The following is a 24,208-nucleotide window of genomic DNA, read 5'->3' as shown; positions in this document are numbered from 1 at the left end:
CAAAAATACTACAGTCATACTTAACAACGCGTCAGAGCTTGTATACTATTTACAGTGATCCACACTGGGATCAGGTGCCTGACAAAGATGATGTCACTGCTTATAATCACCCCCTTGCTCTTTTTCAATGGTCTTTCCTCAATTCCTTAGCTTTGTTAGAATACCCATACTATAACATACTGTATACTACATACTTAATATACTAGCAAAACACTACATACTATAAGTTCATTTTAGTATACTGTAAACGAACGGTATCCCTTCAGTTGAGCCTATTAGCGCTTTGCCTGTTTACCGGAAGTTGATTCTGTTGCTATGCAACCTCTCGCTAGCTTGTTAGCATTACAAGCTAGACATTTTACAACTTCGGGTTTGTTATCAAATTCAATCTGGAGTGCCAGAGTGTGTTCTGGGGGTTTGTAAATTCAGAGTGTTCAGAGCGCTAACTGGATGCTCGAGTTGATCCAAGCGTTCTGAAGTCCCAAATGCAGTCAAGCACCAAAGCTAGCTGGCTAAGTACTTCCAGACACAAATGAGAGAACACCTCACTCTGACCATTTTACTCGCCCTAGCTGAGCTGGTTAGGCTGTTTTCATGTTATCCAGAGTGTTGGTAACTGTATCTGTGTTGCTGGCAACAATTTAATTACACTTTTTTTGACGATGTTTACTGACACCGGCCATATTGAATTGGTGTCAAGCATTAGTAAATTCATCAGTTATTCTGTGCTGTGGCACACTCAGAGGAGAGCGCTCTGAAATCGGAGTAGATAGCCAGAGCGAATTTACGAAAACAGACCACTTAGCTAAACTAACAATGATGGGAATAATCAAGTCAATAAATGTTGGAGAGTTAGTTAGATATATTTAATATTGTATCAAGTTTGATGTATTAGTAGCCAACTAACGTTAGCTAACATATGGGTACATACATGGGGCTCCCGAGTGGTGCAGCGGTCTGAGGCACTGCATCTCAGTGCTAGAGGCGTCACTACAGACCCTGGTTTGATTCCAGGCTGTATCACAACCGGCCGTGATTGCAACTCCCATATGGTTGCACACTATTGTCCCAGCGTCATCCGGGTTAGGGGTTTGGCCGCGGTAGGCCGTCATTGTAAAGAAGAATTTCTTCTTAACTGACTTGCCAAGTTAAATAATGGTCAATTTAAAAAATAAATTATATGCGGTTCGTAAGGACAGTGGAGCTCACAAATTCTCAGCCTACATAACGTGTAAGGTAACTTACTGGAAAAGTCAGTACATTGCTCAACAGTTTCTTAACATTTGTCATATTTGTATCCGCTCTCGTTTTCCGCCATTTTAAAATCTGAAAACATTATGGGCCCTAAAAGCACTAAAATACTGCATGTATACTTCGTATTTTGTCGAATGGAGTACGAAATACGGGAACTTTCGGCATACTAACTATATCCATACTATGACCAATAAGCACATTATACACTCAATTTACGTCACAAATGGTTAGTATGAGTATTCGAACACAGCTCTTGTCTCTCTCTCCAAGGAGGTGAGGAAACACAATGAATCAAGGGAAGAGGACAGCAGCAATTGAGGAAAGCCGATTGAGAAAGAGCCCTAGCTCGTCTGATAGACGACTTTTCCACTAAGAACGCTCCTCACAGTTTACCGACGTGTTAATAACTAAAACCAAGCTAGCCTTGTTGTTTTTGGCACTAACAGTGGCTGGAGCTCGTAAGGACACATAGCCACCTAGAAAGGGGAAAGGGAACAAGTATAAATATGATGACAATGCGTGAGCAAAAACAAACATGTTGCGGAGTGCTCAAGATGAGGTCAAAGTTCATGATGCGTGATCTATGTCGTCACGGGAGGCTTGTTTGTTTCTCTCCCATCTTCCTCCAACTTGGTTCTTTCGTTCATGACTGACCCGGATTTAAAAAATGACCACATTCTCTTCTAACCACCGACCATGACCGTGGGTAGCAGTCTTTCTCGACGGTGGTCATCTCTGCACGTGATGAACAGGGTTTGCCACAAGAGCTTTTCGATATTCTCTCTTTGTTGTGGTTTCACAGGGTGATATATACGACTGACTAGCTACACAATGTCAACATCCTCAGTCCTCCACCGTTCAGTCTTGGAAGGCTACTCCATGTTTACAGGTAGGTGACTCGATGGCACTCTAAAACATCCCCTCGTAAAAACAAACCACAATCGGATGAATGTGACACTTAAACACACAGGCACAAACACCACACTGAACAACCCCAGCGCACCTAACCCTCTGTATACTTCGACTCCATAGCCGAGTGACTAGGGATCCCGAGTGGCGCAGTGGTCTAAGGCACTGCATCTCAGTGCTCGAGGAGTCACAGACCCTGGTTCAATTCAAGACTTTATCACAACCAGACATGATGGGGTGGCGCACAATTGGCCCAGCGTCGTCCGTGTTAGGGTTTGGCCATCATTGTAAATAAGAATTTGTTCTGAACTGACTTACCTAGTTAAATAAAGGGTACATCATTTATAATTGTTTTTAAACTAGTGAATTGATCAAAAGGCAGATGTGAATAACACAAAAGCGGGTGGAGCTGGGCAGTGATGTCTAACTGCAAATGATTCAGCAGAGGGCGCTATCTTACACTATTTTCATTTCAGAGTATTGACTGATAATCTTTCTGGCTGATTTGGAAGTGGACTGAGCCTTTCCTTTACAAGTTATTTGGGCCACGGAGAGGGGGAGGCCAAGTCTCTGAGCATCTGTTATATTTGCTATGAGGCTAAAAGCAGCTACCTCTGACATCATAGGGCCAGAATAGGGCTGGAAGAGTGAGGTGTAGCTCTGTATCCAGTGAGCACAAGATGCTAAAAAAATATATTTTTTAAAACATTTTTTTCAACCCCAAATAAGTTTTTTCAGCATATTTTCGACCAAAAATATATGTATTTTCAGTGTGTTTTCAAGCTAAAATACACATTTTCAGCATTTTTTTTAACCCAATATAAATCTTTTAACTTCTTGTGCTCATAGGGATGGGGTGGTGTATGGGGTGAACTTATTTAAACCGTGTGTGTGTGTTAGGCAAACAGAATATCATTTAGAGCGAGCTGGTCTATTGCTTGGGTGTGAGGGGAGTGTCTTACAAACACAAATGGAAGTGGGGTATTTTTTCTAGATGTGGGGTTCGGGAGATGAAGGGGTTCGTAGGGGAGAAAGGTCTGCTCTCTCAAGAGTAGATGGTGATGACCTCGCGACCGCCACCACGAACCAGGAGGACCCTGTTGAGACCCTCAGTCAGGACCTCCAGGAACTCCATGTCTGAGAGAGACAGTTAAGGAAAACAACTAACGGGTGCACCTCTATAGCCCCATGCTATTGTTTACTAGTAGACAGATACTTACCTGTAATGGCATGTGACACAGCTTCTATGGGCACATAGAATGATGTAACACAGTTGTTCCCAACCGGGGTTACTTGGCCTATCCACAGGGGTACTTGGCCTATCCACAGGGGTACTTGGCCTATCCACAGGGGTTCTTGGCCCATCCACAGGGGTCCTTGGCCTATCCACAGGGGTCCTTGGCCTATCCACAGGGGTCCTTGGCCTATCCACAGGGGTCCTTGGCCTATCCACAGGGGTTACTTGGCCTATCCACAGGGGTCCTTGGCCTATCCACAGGGGTCCTTGGCCTATCCACAGGGGTCCTTGGCCTATCCACAGGGGTCCTTGGCCTATCCACAGGGGTCCTTGGCCTATCCACAGGGGTACTTGGCCTATCCACAGGGGTACTTGGCCTATCCACAGAGGTACTTGGCCTATCCACAGGGGTACTTGGCCTATCCACAGGGGTACTTGGCCTATCCACATGGGGTACTTGGCCTATCCACAGGGGTACTTGGCCTATCCACAGGAGTACTTGGCCTATCCACAGGGGTACTTGGCCTATCCACAGAGGTACTTGGCCTATCCACAGGGGTACTTGGCCTATCCACAGGGTTACTTGGCCTATCGACAGAGGTACTTGGCCTATCCACAGAGGTACTTGGCCTATCCACAGGGGTACTTGGCCTATCCACAGGGGTTACGTGGCCTATCGACAGAGGTACTTGGCCTATCCACAGGGGTTACTTGGCCTATCCACAGGGGTTACTTGGCCTATCCACAGGGGTTACTTTACATATCACAGGGTTACTTCCATTCGACAGAGTGTAACTTGGCCTATCCACATGGGGGTACTTGGCCTATCCACAGGGTTAACTTGGCCATATCCATTCTGTAAACCTGCCATGGGGTGTACTTGGCCTATCCACTGTAAACCTGCCATGGGAGTGTAACTTGGCCTATCCACATGGGGGTACTTGGCCTATCGACATGGGGTTACTTTTGGCCTCCATCCACAGAGGTACTTGGCCTATCCACATGGGGGTACTTGGCCTATCCACAGGGTTACTTGGCCTATCCTGTAAACCTAAGTGTTAACATTTATTCTGTAAACACATGGGAGTGTAACTTTACGCCAACACATACTCCACGGGGGTACTTGGCCTATCCACATGGGGGTAACTTGTAACACATATCTATTCACATGGGGGTACTTGTAAGAAAATTCTGGGACCCACTGACGTAACACATACTCTATTCTGTAAACCTGCCATGGGAGTGTAACTTTACATAACACGTACTCCATTCTGTAAACCTGCCATGGGAGTGTTAACTTTACGTAACACATACTCTATTCTGTAAACCTGCCATGGGGTGTGAACTTTACATAACACGTACTCCATTCTATAAACCTGCCATGGGAGTGTAACTTTACATAACACATACTCTATTCTGTAAACCTGCCATGGGAGTGTAACTTTACGTAACACATACTCTATTCTGTAAACCTGCCATGGGAGTGTAACTTTACGTAACACGTACTCCATTCTGTAAACCTGCCATGGGAGTGTTAACTTTACATAACACATACTCTATTCTGTAAACCTGCCATGGGAGTGTAACTTTACATAACACGTACTCCATTCTGTAAACCTGCCATGGGAGTGTAACTTTACATAACACATACTCCATTCTGTAAACCTGCCATGGGAGTGTAACTTTACATAACACGTACTCCATTCTGTAAACCTGCCATGGGAGTGTAACTTTACATAACACATACTCTATTCTGTAAACCTGCCATGGGAGTGTAACTTTACATAACACATACTCTATTCTGTAAACCTGCCATGGGAGTGTAACATTACATAACACATACTCTATTCTGTAAACCTGCCATGGGAGTGTAACTTTACATAACACATACTCCATTCTGTAAACCTGCCATGGGAGTGTAACTTTACGTAACACATACTCTATTCTGTAAACCTGCCATGGGAGTGTAACTTTACGTAACACATACTCTATTCTGTAAACCTGCCATGGGAGTGTAACTTTACGTAACACGTACTCCATTCTGTAAACCTGCCATGGGAGTGTAACTTTACGTAACACATACTCCATTCTGTAAACCTGCCATGGGAGTGTAACTTTACGTAACACGTACTCCATTCTGTAAACCTGCCATGGGAGTGTAACTTTACATAACACATACTCCATTCTGTAAACCTGCCATGGGAGTGTAACTTTACGTAACACATACTCTATTCTGTAAACCTGCCATGGGAGTGTAACTTTACGTAACACATACTCCATTCTGTAAACCTGCCATGGGAGTGTTAACTTTACGTAACACATACTCCATTCTGTAAACCTGCCCTGGGAGTGTTAACTTTACGTTAACACATACTCCATTCTGTAAACCTGCCATGGGAGTGTAACTTTACGTAACACATACTCCATTCTGTAAACCTGCCATGGGAGTGTTAACTTTACGTAACACATACTCCATTCTGTAAACCTGCCATGGGAGTGTTAACTTTACGTAACACATACTCCATTCTGTAAACCTGCCATGGGAGTGTTAACTTTACGTTACACGTACTCCATTCTGTAAACCTGCCATGGAAGTGTTCACTTTACGTAACACATACTCTATTCTGTAAACCTGCCATGGGAGTGTTAACTTTACGTAACACGTACTCCATTCTGTAAACCTGCCATGGGAGTGTAACTTTACGTAACACATACTCTATTCTGTAAACCTGCCATGGGAGTGTTAACTTTACGTTACACATACTCCATTCTGTAAACCTGCCATGGGAGTGTTAACTTTACGTTACACATACTCCATTCTGTAAACCTGCCATGGGAGTGTTAACTTTACGTTACACATACTCCATTCTGTAAACCTGCCATGGGAGTGTTAACTTTACGTAACACGTACTCCATTCTGTAAACCTGCCATGGGAGTGTAACTTTACATAACACATACTCCATTCTGTAAACCTGCCATGGGAGTGTTAACTTTACGTTACACATACTCTATTCTGTAAACCTGCCATGGGAGTGTTAACTTTACGTAACACGTACTCCATTCTGTAAACCTGCCATGGGAGTACTTAACTTAAACCTGCCATACACATACTCCATTCTGTAAACCTGCCATGGGAGTGTAACTTTACATAACACATACTCCATTCTGTAAACCTGCCATGGGAGTGTAACTTTACATAACACATACTCTATTCTGTAAACCTGCCATGGGAGTGTAACTTTACATAACACATACTCCATTCTGTAAACCTGCCATGGGAGTGTAACTTTACGTAACACGTACTCCATTCTGTAAACCTGCCATGGGAGTGTAACTTTACGTAACACATACTCTATTCTGTAAACCTGCCATGGGAGTGTAACTTTACATAACACATACTCCATTCTGTAAACCTGCCATGGGAGTGTAACTTTACATAACACATACTCTATTCTGTAAACCTGCCATGGGAGTGTAACTTTACGTAACACATACTCCATTCTGTAAACCTGCCATGGGAGTGTTAACTTTACGTAACACATACTCCATTCTGTAAACCTGCCATGGGAGTGTAACTTTACGTAACACATACTCCATTCTGTAAACCTGCCATGGGAGTGTAACTTTACGTAACTTTACGTAACACATACTCCATTCTGTAAACCTGCCATGGGAGTGTAACTTTACGTAACACGTACTCCATTCTGTAAACCTGCCATGGGAGTGTAACTTTACATAACACATACTCCATTCTGTAAACCTGCCATGGGAGTGTAACTTTACGTAACACGTACTCCATTCTGTAAACCTGCCATGGGAGTGTAACTTTACGTAACACATACTCTATTCTGTAAACCTGCCATGGGAGTGTTAACTTTACGTTACACGTACTCCATTCTGTAAACCTGCCATGGGAGTGTAACTTTACGTAACACATACTCCATTCTGTAAACCTGCCATGGGAGTGTAACTTTACGTAACACGTACTCCATTCTATAAACCTGCCATGGGAGTGTAACTTTACATAACACGTACTCCATTCTGTAAACCTGCCATGGGAGTGTTAACTTTACGTTACACGTACTCCATTCTGTAAACCTGCCATGGGAGTGTTAACTTTACGTTACACATACTCCATTCTTTAAACCTGCCATGGGAGTGTTTAACTCTATTCTGTAAACCTGCCATGGGAGTGTTAACGTAACATACTCCATTCTGTAAACCTGCCATGGGAGTGTTAACTTTACGTTACACATACTCCATTCTGTAAACCTGCCATGGGAGTGTAACTTTACATAACACGTACTCCATTCTGTAAACCTGCCATGGGAGTGTTAACTTTACGTAACAGGGAGGGAGGGAGAGAGAGAGAGAGAGGGATGGTGGGAGGGAGAGAGAGGGGTAGAGAGAGGGGTAGAGAGAGGTAGATAGAGGGAGAGAGAGAGAGAGAGAGGGATGGTGGGGGAGAGAGAGAGGTAGAGAGAGGGAGAGCGAGAGAGAGAGAGAGAAAGAGAAAAACACAGAGAGAGAAAGAAGGATACAGTTCTCGTCTCCAGACCGGTTATTGGGCGGCCCAGGCATATTGAGGAGCACCAGCTTGGCCTCTGAGGATTTCTTCACGATGACACCATTCAGCCTCAGTGCCGTGTGCATGCGCCTCACATTGGACTGGTTTCTGGTGGGAAAAAAACAAGATGGTCTCTACTAAGCTCCAAACCAAAGCTTAATTTGGTCAAAATGCAGTATTCTTTTGAGGTATTCAGCAAAACAAAATGTGGAACACAGCAAAACCTCTTCAGGCTACTAATTCACAAACAGATGAAACCAATGGTCACTCTGTCACTCATTCATTCTGTCACTTCTGCATTAACTTTTTCATTTGGAAACACTCAAGACATCATCAACTTGTGCTATGCTGACTTGATCCATGGAATTCTAGAGGAAATGAGTGTGTATATATATATATATATATATATATATGTGTGTGTACCAGACCTCAGTTTTATGTAAGCTCCAGCAAAGTTTGAGCTCTGGAAATACTTACAGGTTTTCCCACTCACTGCAGCATGGCATGGAGAGAAACACAAGGTTAAAGGATAGAATCCTGAACGAACAGATTTTTCTCTGTAATGACAGTCCTCTATCATGAAAACCTTACTGTTGACATGCACACGTAAAGTTGTTTGGGGTGAACTATCTGTCAGGATTTGGCCAGGGTTGTTCCGGTTGTTGGTCACTAGATGCCCCCATTGTGCTTTTTGTCCTTATGTTTTTCCCTTGATCCCCATTATTATTTGCACCTGTGCCTCGTTTCCCTGATTGTATTTAAACCCTTAGTTTCCCTCAGTTCTGTGCTCTGTGTTTGTATGTTAGCACCCTGCCCTAGTGTTCTGTGTACTCTTGTCGATTCCGGGTGACGCTCTTGTGGTATTCTGTTTTTTTTGTTTTTGTTTATTTTTTTGTGAGTTTCTTTTGAGGCCTTTTTGTGCTTTACCTACCACCTTTTGGATTTGCCATTTTTTGTATTTAAGGATTTTTTCTTTATTAAATACACCGTCTTAAGTACTGCTGTGTCTGCCTCATCTTCTGGGTTCTGCTGACTATTTGTGGCTCAGTTGGTTAAGTGACTGTTTCTCACTCCGGAGACCCAGGTTCGAAACCGGGTCCTGACAGAAACACAGAGCCAAAAATGAACCCAGAGGCAGCCAGTTCCCAGGACCTTTTTGCCACGCTGTCCCACCACCAGGAGACTGTCCAACGCCACGAAGCCGCCCTGGTTCAGCAAGAGGCCTTAATGGCTAGACATTCTCATCTTCTGTCGGAGATGCTGACTTCCATTAAGCAAATATCTGATCGACTTACCCCGGCAACAGTTCCCGTCCCAGTACCTCAGATTCACGTACCCATGGCAGTTAACCCCCTGGCTGAACCTCGTCTTCCACCTCCCCAACGGTTCTCAGGTGATCCAAGTGCTTGTAAAGGGTTTCTCACTCAATGTTCTCTCTCCTTTGAGCTGCAACCCTCGTCGTTTCCCACCGACCGGTCTAAGATCGCATATATCATCACCCTGCTGTCAGAAAAAGCCCTGGCCTGGGCTACTGCTGTGTGGGATGCCCATAGTTCCTGCTGTGTCAGCTACTCTGCCTTTGCTGAGGAATTCAAACGAGTGTTTCAAGGCCCAAGCAGTGGTTCTGACTCAGCCAAACAGCTCCTGACTCTCCATCAAGGTTGGCGCAGCGTGACGGACTATGCCATCCAGTTCCGCACGGTGGCAGCAGCGAGTGGCTGGAACAACGAGGCGCTCACGGTGTGCTTTCTGAAAGGCCTTTCCGACACTATCCAAGATGAACTGGCCACTCGGGAACCACCGGACAATCTCGAGTCCCTGATCAAGTTGGCCTCACGCATTGACCAGCGTCTGAGAGAGAGAGAACTCAACCGTAGACCTCTAGCTCCTATCAGTCCCAGCTCCGAGTCCCCACCTTTATCATCGCTGGCTCCACCGGAACCCATGCAGATTGGACGCATCTCCCAGGCTGAGAGAGACTGCCGGATGAGGGAGCGACGCTGTCTATATTGCGGCAAACCGGGCCATTTCCGTTCCACGTGTCCCGGGCTCCAGGGAAACGCTCTGTCCCGTACAGACCGGGGGGAACTGTAACGGGAAACATAACCTCCTCCTATCCGTCCAACTCCCGTCTGCTCATTCCAGTCACCCTCTCCTGGGACAACCACAAGCTTCACCTTCAAGCCTTGGTAGACTCTGGAGCCGCAGGTAACTTCATGGATGGTGTCTGGGCGAAGGAGAATGGCGTTCCCTCTGAACCTCTAAGTGACCCCATGAGGGTTACTACATTGGATGGAAGCCCTTTGGGATCTGGACTTGTCACTCATGTCACTACCTCCTTGCGACTTTCAGTTTCACAACACCAGGAATTGATGAACTTTCATTTGATCTCCTGTTCCGAGTTCCCTCTCGTCCTTGGATACCCCTGGCTTCACAGCCATAACCCTCACATCGACTGGTCTGTGGGCACTATCAAGCAGTGGGGTCCTACGTGCCAAGCTACTTGTATTTTCCAGAATTCCCCGAGTTCTACTCCCGAGTCTTTAGAATCCATCGACCTGACCCGAGTTCCCGAGTGTTACCATGACCTCAAACTGGTGTTTAGCAAACAGAGGGCCACCATGCTACCACCCCATAGACCTTATGATTGCCCCATCGACCTGTTTCCGGGCACTTGCCCCCCCCAGGGGTCGGATCTTTTCCCTATCTCCACCCGAACGAGCTGCTATGGATACCTACATCAAGGACGCTCTGGAAGCAGGCCTCATGCGTCCATCCACCTCCCGGCGGGAGCAGGGTTTTTCTTTGTGGCCAAGAAAGACGGTGGATTACGTCCTTGCATCGACTACCGGGGACTCAATGCCATAACCGTCCGTAACCGTTACCCGCTACCCCTTATGGCCACAGCCTTCGAGCTGCTCCAGGAAGCAGTTGTTTTCACTAAGCTTGACCTGCGGAACGCATACCATCTTGTGCGGATCAGACCTGGTGACGAGTGGAAGACCGCTTTCAACACGCCTACTGGTCACTATGAATACTTGGTGATGCCCTTCGGCCTGACCAACGCCCCAGCGGTGTTCCAAGCGCTCATAAACGATGTGCTTAGGGATATGCTTAACATATTTGTGTTTGTTTACTTGGATGACATCCTCATCTTTTCGAGCTCCCTTCAAGAACACACTAAGCATGTCAGACAAGTACTCAAACGCCTCCTAGACAGCCATCTGTACGTTAAGCCGGAAAAATGTGAATTCCATTCATCCCGAGTACAATTCCTGGGATTTGTAGTGGAACCCGGTTGAGTCCAAATGGACCCCAGGAAGGTAGGGGCGGTAGCGGATTGGCCCACCCCCAAATCCGTTAAGGATGTTCAGCGTTTCCTGGGCTTCACAAACTTTTACCGTAAGTTCATCAAGAACTTCAGCTTGGTGGCAGCTCCTCTCTCAGCTTTAACCAAAGGTGGCAATGCAAGGTTTTTGTGGGGAAGAGAAGCTGAGACGGCCTTCCAAGGACTCAAGCAGCGCGTCCTCTCTGCCCCCATCCTGATACTACCGACTACGGATGAACCATTTGTGGTGGAGGTAGACGCATCAGAGGTTGGTGTTGGAGCTGTCCTGTCTCAGAGGGGTGAAGACAAGAAGCTTCATCCGTGTGCTTTCTTCTCACACCGGCTTACCCCGACTGAGAGGAACTACGATGTGGGGGATCGTGAACTCCTAGCGGTTAAGATGGCATTGAAGGAATGGAGACACTGGCTCGAGGGGGCTTCTCACCCGTTTCAAGTGCTTACGGACCACAAAAATCTGGAGTATATTCAGCAGGCGAAGCGGTTGAACTCTAGACAAGCTAGATGGTCTCTTTTCTTCAATCGATTCCAGTTTATCCTCACCTATCGGCCTGGGTCGAAGAATCTCAAACCGGATGCCCTGTCCCGAGTCTACGCTCCTGCCATTCGAGATGACACGGACATGCCTGTCCTTCCTGCTGCTAAGATTGTGGCTCCGATCTCGTGGCAAGTTGAGGATACCGTGAGACGTGCTCAAGCTAGCGAACCGGACCCGAAAGGAGGCCCTGCCAATCGGTTGTTTGTCCCCAAGGCAGTGAGGACTCAGGTCCTTCTGTGGGGGCACTCCTCTCGCCTCACCTGTCATCCGGGCGTAGGTCGCACCTTGGAGTTCATCCAGCGTAAGTTCTGGTGGCCTACCATAAGAGAAGACGTTGCCACTTTTGTCAATGCCTGCCCCGTGTGCTGCCAGGGCAAATCTTCTCACCTCCGCCCTCAAGGACTCCTTCACCCTTTACCTGTTCCCCACAGACCCTGGTCCCATATCTCATTGGACTTTATTACTGGACTTCCTCCATCCCATGGCAATACTACTATCCTAGTCATAATCGACAGGTTTTCAAAGGCGGCCAGGTTCGTCCCTCTGACTAAGTTACCTTCTGCCAAGGAAACGGCTGAGTTGGTAATTAATCATGTGTTCCGAGTCTTCGGCATTCCTCAAGATGTGGTTTCTGACAGAGGTCCCCAGTTCGCCTCAAGGTTTTGGAAGGCCTTCTGCCAACTCATGGGGGCTTCTGCCAGTCTATCTTCAGGGTACCATCCGGAGTCCAACGGCCAAACAGAGAGGATGAATCAAGAGCTGGAAACCACCCTCCGATGTATGACTCGTGACAACCCGTCCACATGGTCATCCTTTATTGTTTGGGCCGAATACGCGCACAACACCTTGCGCTCGTCCTCCACTGGTATGTCCCCGCACGAGTGTCAGTTTGGCTATGCTCCTCCATTGTTCCCGGACCAGGAGGCAGAAGTCAGAGTGCCTTCAGCCTTGAAGTTCGTCAGACGCTGTCGGCTTATGTGGAGGAAGACCCGTCTTAATCTTATGCGTTCCTCACAGAGGTACCAACAACAAGCCAACAGACGTCGCCGTCCCGGGCCTACCCTGCGCCCCGGCCAGAGAGTCTGGCTCTCCACAAGAGACTTACCACTACGGGTGGAGTCTCGCAAGCTGTCCCAAAAATACATCGGTCCCTTTAAGGTTGCCAGGAGAGTTAACCCAGTTTCTTATCGCCTACACTTACCCAGATCCCTTAAGATTAATCCCACATTTCACATTTCCTTGTTAAAACCTGTTGTTTTTCTCCCCTTGTCCCGGCAGACAGACCTCCCCCTCCGCCTCGTGTCATTGGAGGCCAGCCGGCTTATACCGTCCATCGGATACTGGACTCCCGCCGGGTGCAGCGGTCCTGGCAGTATCTGGTGGACTGGGAAGGCTACGGTCCTGAGGAGCGCTCCTGGGTTCCTGCCAAAGACATACTGGACCCTGACCTCATTCATCAGTTCAGGGCCCTCCACCCTGAGAGAGCTGGTAGGAACGTCAGGAGCCGTTCCTAGGGGGGGGATTCTGTCAGGATTTGGCCAGGGTTGTTCCGGTTGTTGGTCACTAGATGCCCCCATTGTGCTTTTTGTCCTTATGTTTTTCCCTTGATCCCCATTATTATTTGCACCTGTGCCTCGTTTCCCTGATTGTATTTAAACCCTTAGTTTCCCTCAGTTCTGTGCTCTGTGTTTGTATGTTAGCACCCTGCCCTAGTGTTCTGTGTGCTCTTGTCGATTCCGGGTGACGCTCTTGTGGTATTCTGTTTTTTTTGTTTTTGTTTATTATTTTGTGAGTTTCTTTTGAGGCCTTTTTGTGCTTTACCTACCACCTTTTGGATTTGCCATTTTTTGTATTTAAGGATTTTTTCTTTATTAAATACACCGTCTTAAGTACTGCTGTGTCTGCCTCATCTTCTGGGTTCTGCTGACTATTTGTGGCTCAGTTGGTTAAGTGACTGTTTCTCACTCCGGAGACCCAGGTTCGAAACCGGGTCCTGACACTATCCTTTCAAGATGTTGAATTTAAACTGCTGCCATTTTGAAACTGAAAGTCCCAAGATGTGAAGAACACCAATCAGAAAGTTACTCTTCAGGAACTTTCCGATCCAACATGGGAGTACACCGGTTTTGCCAAACCACACTCACGGCTTCATGTTGAAAATGTCTTTGATGCCCTGCGGCGTGGAGGCGCCAGGCGGCTTGGCCTGCTCGCCGTCGGCCTTTTCTGTCCAGGTCATCTGGACCTGTGCAGACCCTGGGGTCTGGGCCCCCCCCTCGGAGGCTGGAGTCAGAGGGGTAGCCGGACTGGTCGGGCTGGTGCTGTCGTGGATGAGCTGGACCTGAGTGGGAGGGGACACAGCGACAGAGGCAGACTGAGACCACGAGACAGAGGGGGGATAGACGAGGTGAGATGAGACGAGTTGGAACCACAGAGTGAGTGTGAGGGTCAGAGGAGGGAGAGAGAGAGAGACGTTATCGAGAAGGCCTTGCATTTGGAGGTCAGTCATAGAGTTGGGCTGATTAAAATGTAAGTCTGAAAAAAAAAAGATTGAACCAACACATCTGTAGCCTACTCACCTTATTATGACTTGTAATCCATGGCCAGAAATTCAAAGGCAGGCAATACTTTTCCTGACCTTTTCCCTAACTGTTACACATACGAACAACAAAGGCTTACGATGCATTTCCTGGTATCCCATGAAATACTTTGACTAGTCGAGAGCCTGTGTGAGTCCTGGTCCTCAGACTTATCCAGACACTTCACAATGAGTCTGGTAAATGACCTCTTGTAAGTGGTTGACCTCCCAGGTCAACACCATCAGTTCACAACGCCAGACCTTTAACCATTCCCTGACCAAGCCTCACCGCAAAATAAACAACCTAACAAAAACACTGGTATGGTGAGTTGGAAGTTTAAAAATCCACTACTTCAGGGTTACTGACCTCAATGTCAACACCAGCGGTTCACAACCCCAGCCCCTTAACCATTCCTAGACCATGCCTGACTGCAATTTCCCTCACAGCATAAAAAAGTAAGGAAGTTAGAAAAACAAATACGCAGGCACTGGCCTGTTAGCAGGAATTCTTAATTATACAGTATACCCTAGTTAGAGTGAATGTGGCTCGGTTGACCGGACAGTATCAGTACCAACCTCTTCCTCTGGTTTCTCCACCTTGCTGCTCACCCCAGGCTGTTCTTCGGTTACACTTAGCTGGGTGGTCACCACCGCCGGATTCTTACGTCGGATGGATCCGCGGGACGAGTCTGTGATGCTCTGGATCTGTGAAAGGAAGACAAATGGCAGAATGAAGACGCTAGTATCCTTTTCACAACACGGATACAAACAGAGCCAAGCTGTATTGAGCTGGCCTGCTTACGCTTCCATCGTAGTTGCTGGAACCATGGTGGAGAGTTGCTGGAACCATGGTGGAGAGGACAATGAGGAAATAAACAGAGCCAAGCTGTAATGAACTGGCCTGCTTACGCTTCCATCGTAGTTGCTGGAACCATGGTGGAGAGGACAATGAGGAAATAACAAACAGAGCCAAGCTGTAATGAACTGGCCTGCTTACGCTTCCATCGTAGTTGCTGGAACCATGGTGGAGAGGACAATGAGGAAATAACAAACAGAGCCAAGCTGTAATGAACTGGCCTGCTTACGCTTCCATCGTAGTTGCTGGAACCATGGTGGAGAGGACAATGAGGAAATAACAAACAGAGCCAAGCTGTAATGAACTGGCCTGCTTACGCTTCCATCGTAGTTGCTGGAACCATGGTGGAGAGGACAATGAGGAAATAACAAACAGAGCCAAGCTGTAATGAACTGGCCTGCTTACGCTTCCATCGTAGTTGCTGGAACCATGGTGGAGAGGACAATGAGGAAATAACAAACAGAGCCAGCACAGTTCGGTTTTGTATGAACCAGGCATAGGAGTGCTAATATCATCACAATATGATTGATAAGTTGTTTTGTGTCGTCTACACGGAGACAAAACAAGGTTTTGAACGTTGACGTTTTCAGAACATTGTCTGTCAATGTAGACAATTCAATCCCTTTTGGGTGAATCAATACTGTCTTCCCTTTGTTCTTTTGTCTTAATTGTAATTAAAGTAATAGTTAGTTTGGCATAGTGTTACTACTAGTGTAACTATGCCACTGCCTTGTCCGCTTGTTGCCCACTTCCCCAGGACACAAAATAGCAGCAAGTAAGATGGAGATCAGAGGTTATCTTTAATGAGTGCAGTTCGCTTGTGGCTAGTTTGCTTCAACTACCTTCACTAAAACCCCTGCAGGTTTTGCCTGAAAATGTTGGTTTTGAATTGCTACATTCTGGTATGTCTGCCTCGTGATTTGTTGGAAGGAAAAAAAAGTCTCACCGTTTTCTAAGTTACCAAGAGAGTTTGTCATTAATCCAAAACCTTAATCACTGCTGTTGCCTAGGGTCTGGGATTCTGAGACTAATTCAGACATGGTTCAATGGCATTGTGTTTTAATAAAATTAAAAAATTAAAAAATGTAATTCAACCTTTATTTATCTAGGCAAGTCAGTGAAGAACAAATTATTATTTACAATGACGGTCTACACCGGCCAAACCTTGACGATGCTGGGTCAATTGTGCGCCGCCCTATGGGACTCCCGATCATGGCCGGTTGTGATATTGCCTGGAATCGAACCAGGGTGTCTGTAGTGACGCCCCTAGCACTGAGATGCAGTGCCTTAGACCGCTGCGCCACTCAGTGTTGTGTGTTGTGGAGTAACATGGAGTAGCGGTGTGGTGAATGTAAAACCATAGAATTATGGCCATTTTCCATTCTAGTAATTATATTTCTAAAGCGGTACCTCTCTCTCTCGCTCGGTCTTGGTCAGGTTGATCTGCTTGAGGATCTGCGATCGCTGTTCCATCACCAGGGTCTTCTCATAGGTGTAGGCCGAGATGTCACTGTCGTGCTGAGAGAGGAGAGGCCTGGGTTAGAGCAACATCGAGGATGGGCAGAGACCAAAGAGGTTAGGTAGTATGTACAACTTGTTTTTACATGGAGGTTTAGAAGGTCTACGTGTTGGACAGCAGCACTGCATGGAACAACAGCTTCATGCATAAGAATAGCATGAATGCACTGATTGTAAATCGCTCTCGATAAGAGCATCTGCTAAATGACTAAAATGTACACTACCATTCAAAAGTTTGGGGTCACTTAGAAATGTCCTTGTTTATGAAAGAAAAGCACATTTTTGTCCATTAAAATAACATCAAATTGATTGGAAATACAGTGTAGATATTGTTAATGTTGTTGACTATTTTAGCTGGAAACGGCTGATTTGGAATAGCCTTCATTTCTCAGAACAAGACTAGATTGACTAGTTTCAGAAGAAAGTTATTTGAAAGTTATTTCTGGCCATTTTGAGTCTGTAATTGAACCCACAAATGCTGATGCTCCAGATACTCAACTACTCTAAAGAAGGCCAGTTTTTATTGCTTCTTTATTCAGAACAACAGTTTTCAGCTGCAAACATAATTGCAAAAGGGTTTTCTAATGATCACTTTTAAAATGATAAACTTGGATTAGCTAACACAACGTGCCATTGGAACACAGGAGTGATGGTTGCTGATAATGGGCCTCTGTAGATCTATCTAGATATTCCAGTAAAAATCTGCCGTTTCCAGCTACAATAGTCATTTACAACATTAACAATGTCTACACTGTTTTTCAGATGAATTTGATGTTATTTTAATGGACAGAAAATGTATTTTCTTTCAAAAACAAAGACATTTCTAAGTGACCCCAAACTTTTGAATGGTAGTGTAAATAAAAACAAATATTTGTACTGTATATTTAAACAGATTTGTAGCTATGAGAAACAGTATGATGGATTAAACCAACTCAGGGGACTTATGTTCAATGTCTGAGTAGGCTTCAGCTGTAGGAACATGCAACAGCCCCTTTAGGTACTGTATCTCTGTTATTACACACTGAACTTCCTCCCACCCGAAACAGCCATAGACAGACTTACCATTTCCACCACTTCAACCTCGGCATCGATACGCAGGTGATACAGGAAGGTGGTCAGGTCTTTCTTCATCTGGATGCTGTTGTCGTCCATCTGGGCCACGGTGAAGATGCGCATCTTACACTTCCTCCACACCTGTCGGCAGGAAAGAGGATTGTAATCTGCTCATCTATAACCTGTTTTACGGTAATCTGGTTAGAACCTTCATTATTTGGAACACAGTAGAAACTGCCATTGCCTGTGTATCAGTGGAGACTGGTGGGAGGAGCTATAGGATGACCGGCTCATTGTAATGAATGGAATTGGATATTGGAACGGAGTCAAACGTGGTTTCCATTTGTTTGATACTGTTGCATTTATTCCATTCCAGCCATTACAGGGAGCCTGTCCTCCTATAGCTTCTCTCACCAGCCTCCACTGATAACCATGTTGATTAGTTAATGCGCTGACGAATGCTCTGCACCATCGTTTTAGATTTTTTTTTGTACAATATATTTATTGCCATTTTTTTTTTTTTTAATTTGTTACAATTTAACAATCATCAAAATATGACACAGACATTACCCCATTATTCCTTCCACCTACACAAAACACCATGCTACATGGGGGCACATTGTGCAAAACCCTTCCCTCCCCAACACAGGAACACCCCCCTCCCTCCCCTCTACCGGTATTAGCTTCACTTATTATCAACAACAAAAAATTAAGAGATTGACCTTCACATTCCATGCTAGAAAATAAATGATTCAACACAAAAACAAATAATAATAATAATAGATTAATGAAGACGGTAGTAATGAGGCAGCTAAGGTGACGTCTCTAGAAACTACTGAAAGTCCCCCCAGACATCAGGAAATTCAAAGGGTTTATTACATCAATTGTATTTTTTCAGATGGAATATAGGAAGATAGTTCTTTTAGCCACATCTGCTTGCTTGGCGGAATGTCACTCTTCCATATAATAGCTGTGCATTTATTGGCTGCAATGACTGCCAATGTAATGAATCTGGTTTTGCTACAAATATTAACTGGTAGAACAGAATCCTCTCCAAGAAGTATAAGGGAAGGATGCTCATTGTTTTTTACCTGTACATTGCACTTTACTATATAACTGAGTGCATGATTAGTTATACACTGAGTATAGAACACATTAAGAACACCTGCTCTTTCAATGACAGACTGACCAGGTGAATCCATTTGAAAGCTACAATCCCTTATTGATGTCACCTGTTAAAGCCACTTCAATCAGTGTCGATGAAGGGGAGGAGACAGGTTAAAGAAGGATTTTTAAGCCATGATACAATTGAGACATGGATTGTGTATTTGTGTGCCATTCAAAGGGTTAATGGGAAAGACTAAATATTTATGTGCCTTTGAACAGGGTATGGATAGTAGGTGCTCGGTGCACCGGTTTGTGTCAAAAACTGTAACGCTGCTGGGTTTTTCACGCTCAACAGTTTCCCTTGTGAATCAAGAATGGTCCACCACCCAAAGGACATCCAGCCAACTTAACAAAACTGTGGGAAGCTTTGGAGTCAACATGGGCCAGCATCCATGTGGAAGCTTTCGACACCTTGTAGAGTCCATGCCCCAATGAATTAAGGCTGCTCTGAGGGCAAAAGGGGGGGTTCAACTCAATATTAGGTAGGTAAAACATGGCCAAAGCAATGTGACCCATGTCTCAGGGAGGGCGTGTGGTGGGCAGCCTACCTTGTGCTGGCGCAGAAGGAAGGGCAACAGCATCAGCATGCCTCCATCGTGGACAATCCACCACACGTCGATGTGGCCCTCGGAGAAGCGCTCTCCATTGGAAGGGAAGGCAGCGATGTTCTTGGGCACCAGCAGGGCCAGGTGGGCGGCAGTGGTCTCCCGAACCAGCTCTACAGGATGGATGGGGGGAGGGGTTCAGCTAATATGAGTCTGATCATCACTCAAAAACCTTTATGGAAAATCTACTTCATCCTGTATGATTTATCTACAACCTCCCCCAAAGATCCAGATATTTCAATCCAACAGACAGATCTGATTACCGAAATTACTCAGGATTTACTTAGAAAATTAAAAAATGGTAATTAAACAGTAATAACCTAACAAGTGTTTTTCATTTTTCATATCCCTTTATTTCCTTTACCCCCCCCCCCATTTCAATTGGCCATTCATTGTTGACCCCCTCTGTGACCCACCAATGAAATCTCTCCAGGTCTGTAGGTCATCGGCCTGCTTCCAGTTGCGCGGCCAGCTGACCAGCACCGTGTTGTGCATGAGGCCGCCCAGTCCGCTAGCCTGGAGCAGGTGGGAGGTGGCGTCGCGCATGTTGGACGAGATGGTGACCTGGCAGAAGCCTTTCACCTTCTCTGTCTCCATCAGCTTACGCAGAGACTGGAGCAAGGAATGGGGGTGGGTAGAGGGAGGGAGAGGAAAGGGAGATGGGGGTGAGAGAGAGAAAGAAGGGAGGGAGGAGAGAGAGAGAGCGAGTGGGAGGGGTAAGGAGGAAGAGGGAGTAAGGTTTCTGGAACCAACTAAGCCACAGAGCCCTGCATGACATCTCAATCAAATTGTATTGGTCACACACACATATTTAGCAGATGTTATTGGTCACACACATATTTAGCAGATGCTATTGGTCACATACACATATTTAGCAGATGTTATTAGTCACATACACATATTTAGCAGATGTTATCACAGGTGTAGCAAAATGCTTTAATGTTTCTAGCTCCAACAGTGCAGTAATACCAATACAATACAATACAATACACAAATCCCCAAAATCTAAAGAAAGAAATGGAGAAATATCAGAATGAGCAATGTTAGAGTATATTAGTATTCAGAATGTATTCATACCCCTTGACTTATTCCACATTTATTTGTGCTGAATTCAAAATGGATTCAATATTTTTTTCTCTCATCCATCTACACACAATACCTCATAATGACAAAGTGATAACATGATTTCAGAAATATTTGCCAATTTATTGAAAATGAAATACAGAAATATCCAATCCATGTTAGAACCACGTTTAGAGCTATGAGTCTTTCTGGCTATGTCTCTAAGAGCTTTGAACACCTGGACTGTACAATATTTTCTCATTATTAGTTTTTAATTCTTCAAGCTCAGTCAAGTTGGTTGTTGATCATTGCTAGACAGCCATTTTCAAGTCTTGCCATAGATTTTCAAGCCGATTTAAGTCAAAACTGTAACTAGGCCACTCAGGAACATTCAATATCGTCTTGGTAAAGAGTTTGCCTTGTGAATGACTACCTCATCTACCTCATTTGCCTTGTGTTTTAGGTTATTGTCCTGCTTAAAGGTGAATAGGTCTCCAAAGTGTCAGTTGGAAAGCAGACTGAACCAGGTTTTCATCTAGGATTTTAACCTGTGCTTAACTCTACTTCGTTGCTTTTTAACCTACAAAACTGCCCTAGTCCTTGCCGATAACAAGCATACCCATAACATGATGCCACCACCATGCTTGAAAATATGAAGAGTGGTACTCAGTGATGTTGGCTCATTCTCCACTCTCCACTGTAACTATTCCCCAGGTCGTTGCTGCAAATGAGAACGTGTTCTCAGTCAACTTACCTGGTAAAATAACGGATAAATAAATAAATAAAAATCTGTTGTATTGGATTTTCCCCAAACATAACGCTTTGTATTCAGGACATAAAGTTAATTTCTTGACCAATCTTTTAGCATTTTAACTTTTTTGCCGTATTGGAATATTTGTATTCTGTACAAGCTTCCTTACTTCTTTTCACTCTGTCAATTAGGATAGTATTTTGGAGTAACTACAATGTTGTTTATCCATCCTCAGTTTTCTCCTTTATACTCGGTTACTGTTTTAAAGTCACCATTGGCCTCATGGTGAAATCCCTGAGTGGTTTCCTTGCTCTCGGGCAACTGAGTTAGGAAAGACGCTTCTATCTATGTAGTGACTGGGTGCATTGATACAGTGTAATTGTTAACTTCACCTTCGCTCAAAGGGAAATTCAATGTCTGATTTTTGCTTTTGTACCCATGTACGAATAAGTGCCCTTCTTTGCGAGACATTGAAAAACCTTCCTGGTCTTTATGGTTGAACCTGTGTTTGAAATTCACTGCTCGACTGCGGGACCTTATAGATAATTGTATGTGTGGGGTACAGAGATGATTTTTGAGTCATTCAAAAATCATGTTAAACCCTATTATTGCACACAGATTCCATGCAACTTATGAGAATTGTGTGTTGAATACATATTGACATAATTTAAACCCTTTACAGGGCATTCGGAAAGTATTCGGACCTCTTGACTTTTTCCACATTTTGTTACGTTACAGACTTATTCTAAAATGTATTAAATAGTTTTTCCTCCCTCCTCAATCTACACATAATGACAAAGCAAAAATAGGTTTTTAGTATAGGTGAAACGGTTCACAAAACTCACGGTTCGGTACGGTTTCGATGCGTCGACAAGATTAATACCTGAGAAATATGTAATTTTGTATTTAGATTTTCCATTTATTATAATAGTAAATGTGGGTTGCTTAAATTCCCAGGAACACAAAACAGGGACAGAGGTCCCAGGCACAGCCAGGTAGCACCTTGCTAACATGGCACCATGTAAATGGATCAGCATCCAGGGGAATACAGTCCACTTCCCTGTATGAGGTCACCTCCTCCTCTATGATCTTGACCTATGACTTGGTTCCCTGCTCCTGGGTGGTGAACAACTCTGGACGAGAACCCCTGTCGCCTGCCGTCTCTGGAGAGGGGTTGGCTCCTGTGGTATCTGTGGCTTGATCCTGCAGAATTAAATGAGATGAAAAGTACTATCTCTGAGGTGGCTTTAAAAATATCATTTTTTGTTGAAAATTAATATCAGACACTATTATGATAATTACAATTATTACGTCATAATTAATTGTTAAATCACTAATCAATAAAATAATAAATGTCACATTAACAAAATACAATACCTGTTGTATACTGGTCACAATCTCTGCTGTGAGTTCAGTGTGACTCTCAGACGAGCAGCAGCATCCAGGTGCAGCAGGGACTTGAACCGGGGGTCCAGAGCGGTGCTCTTGTGTCAGAAGTCTTGGACACCAGGGTCAGCAGATCTAGGCTCCAGGTTAACTCAGATAGCCATCTTGACATCCCTTACTGCGGGTTCATCTTCATCAGATGCCACCATTGATTTCAGGATCATTGTTTTCATAGGAGGGACCATGGAAACTGATGGAATGTTCTCAGTGCATATCAGTGTTGTGACTGTTTTGAGAGGTTTTCACACTTTGATAACTTCCTCTGCTCGTCTCATGTCATTTTCAGACAAAGTCACAATATCTTTGAAATTCTTCCTCACAGCTTGATCAGTCAGTGTAGGACACATCGCAACTTTCTGCTCAAGGTATCTCTCAACCATGTCATGGCTTGAATTCCATCTAGTAGGGACATCTTGGATTAGTTTGTGGTTTGGCAGCTCCAGCATCTCCTGTTGTCTTGAAAACATCTTCAGCAGTTGTGCTTTTCTGAAAGAAGGATACCACCTTGCTGATCTTTGCTAGGAAGCGAGAGATTGGATTCGCTGACATTGCTTTTTGAGATGCAGATGAGCAAAGCATCCTATCTGTGGCCCCAATCCAGCTAGAGCAACTGCATTTACAATATTTCTAGTTGTCAGTGGTCACAGTAATTGTTACATCATCCCTCTCCAACTTCCACACTGCAACTACTTCCCTTAGCTCCTCCTCCAACTTCCACACTGCAACTACTTCCCTTAGCTCCTCCTCCAACTTCCACACTGCAACTACTTCCCTTAGCTCCTCCTCCAACTTCCACACTGCAACTACTTCCCTTAGCTCCTCCTCCAACTTCCACACTGCAACTACTTCCCTTAGCTCCTCCTCCAACTTCCACACTGCAACTACTTCCCTTAGCTCCTCCTCCAACTTCCACACTGCAACTACTTCCCTTAGCTCCTCCTCCAACTTCCACACTGCAACTACTTCCCTTAGCTCCTCCTCCAACATCCACACTGCAACTATTTCCCTTAGCTCCTCCTCCAACTTCCACACTGCAACTACTTCCCTTAGCTCCTCCTCCAACTTCCACACTGCAACTATTTCCCTTAGCTCCTCCTCCAACTTCCACTGGTTTAATTACTCTCAATGGGACGTGTTTGAAACACATGGCTTTTAATCTCCCACTCTGCCGTAATGAAATGAGCCCTTACAGTAAGGTAGCTCTCTGTAGCTCTAGACGTCCAACTGTCTGTTGTTAGGAGCAACAGACCGCGTTTCTGACAACTCGCTCTCAAGTAGTTCTTTAATTTTTTTGAATAATGCAGGTATTAATGTCTGGGCGAA

At 45.0% G+C, this 24,208-nt stretch overlaps 1 protein-coding gene across 2 annotated transcripts in view; it reads right to left on the bottom strand.

The window, feature by feature from the left end:
* Positions 1-2,401: 2,401 nt before the first annotated feature.
* Positions 2,402-24,208, bottom strand: part of slc12a5a (solute carrier family 12 member 5a) — a 162,538-nt gene continuing 140,731 nt past the window's right edge. The window contains exons 18-26 of one of the 2 annotated variants that reach the window (XM_064967561.1): positions 20,043-20,238; positions 19,570-19,739; positions 17,864-17,995; positions 16,694-16,801; positions 15,004-15,132; positions 13,997-14,190; positions 8,446-8,460; positions 7,943-8,076; positions 2,402-3,300 (exon numbers count right to left, since the gene is read on the bottom strand). In XM_064967561.1, the coding sequence (XP_064823633.1) occupies positions 3,209-3,300; positions 7,943-8,076; positions 8,446-8,460; positions 13,997-14,190; positions 15,004-15,132; positions 16,694-16,801; positions 17,864-17,995; positions 19,570-19,739; positions 20,043-20,238 (1,170 nt within the window). In that variant the 3' untranslated portion in view covers positions 2,402-3,208. Of the gene's footprint in view, positions 3,301-7,942; positions 8,077-8,383; positions 8,461-13,996; positions 14,191-15,003; positions 15,133-16,693; positions 16,802-17,863; positions 17,996-19,569; positions 19,740-20,042; positions 20,239-24,208 lie in introns of those variants that run through there. The other variant, XM_064967560.1, reaches the window with a different exon arrangement.

The sequence above is a fragment of the Oncorhynchus masou genome, chromosome 6 (genome assembly GCF_036934945.1).
Source record: "Oncorhynchus masou masou isolate Uvic2021 chromosome 6, UVic_Omas_1.1, whole genome shotgun sequence".
Lineage (NCBI taxonomy): Eukaryota > Metazoa > Chordata > Actinopteri > Salmoniformes > Salmonidae > Oncorhynchus > Oncorhynchus masou.
Note: the sequence above shows the minus strand (reverse complement) of the source record. Positions and strands in the feature narration are given on the sequence as shown.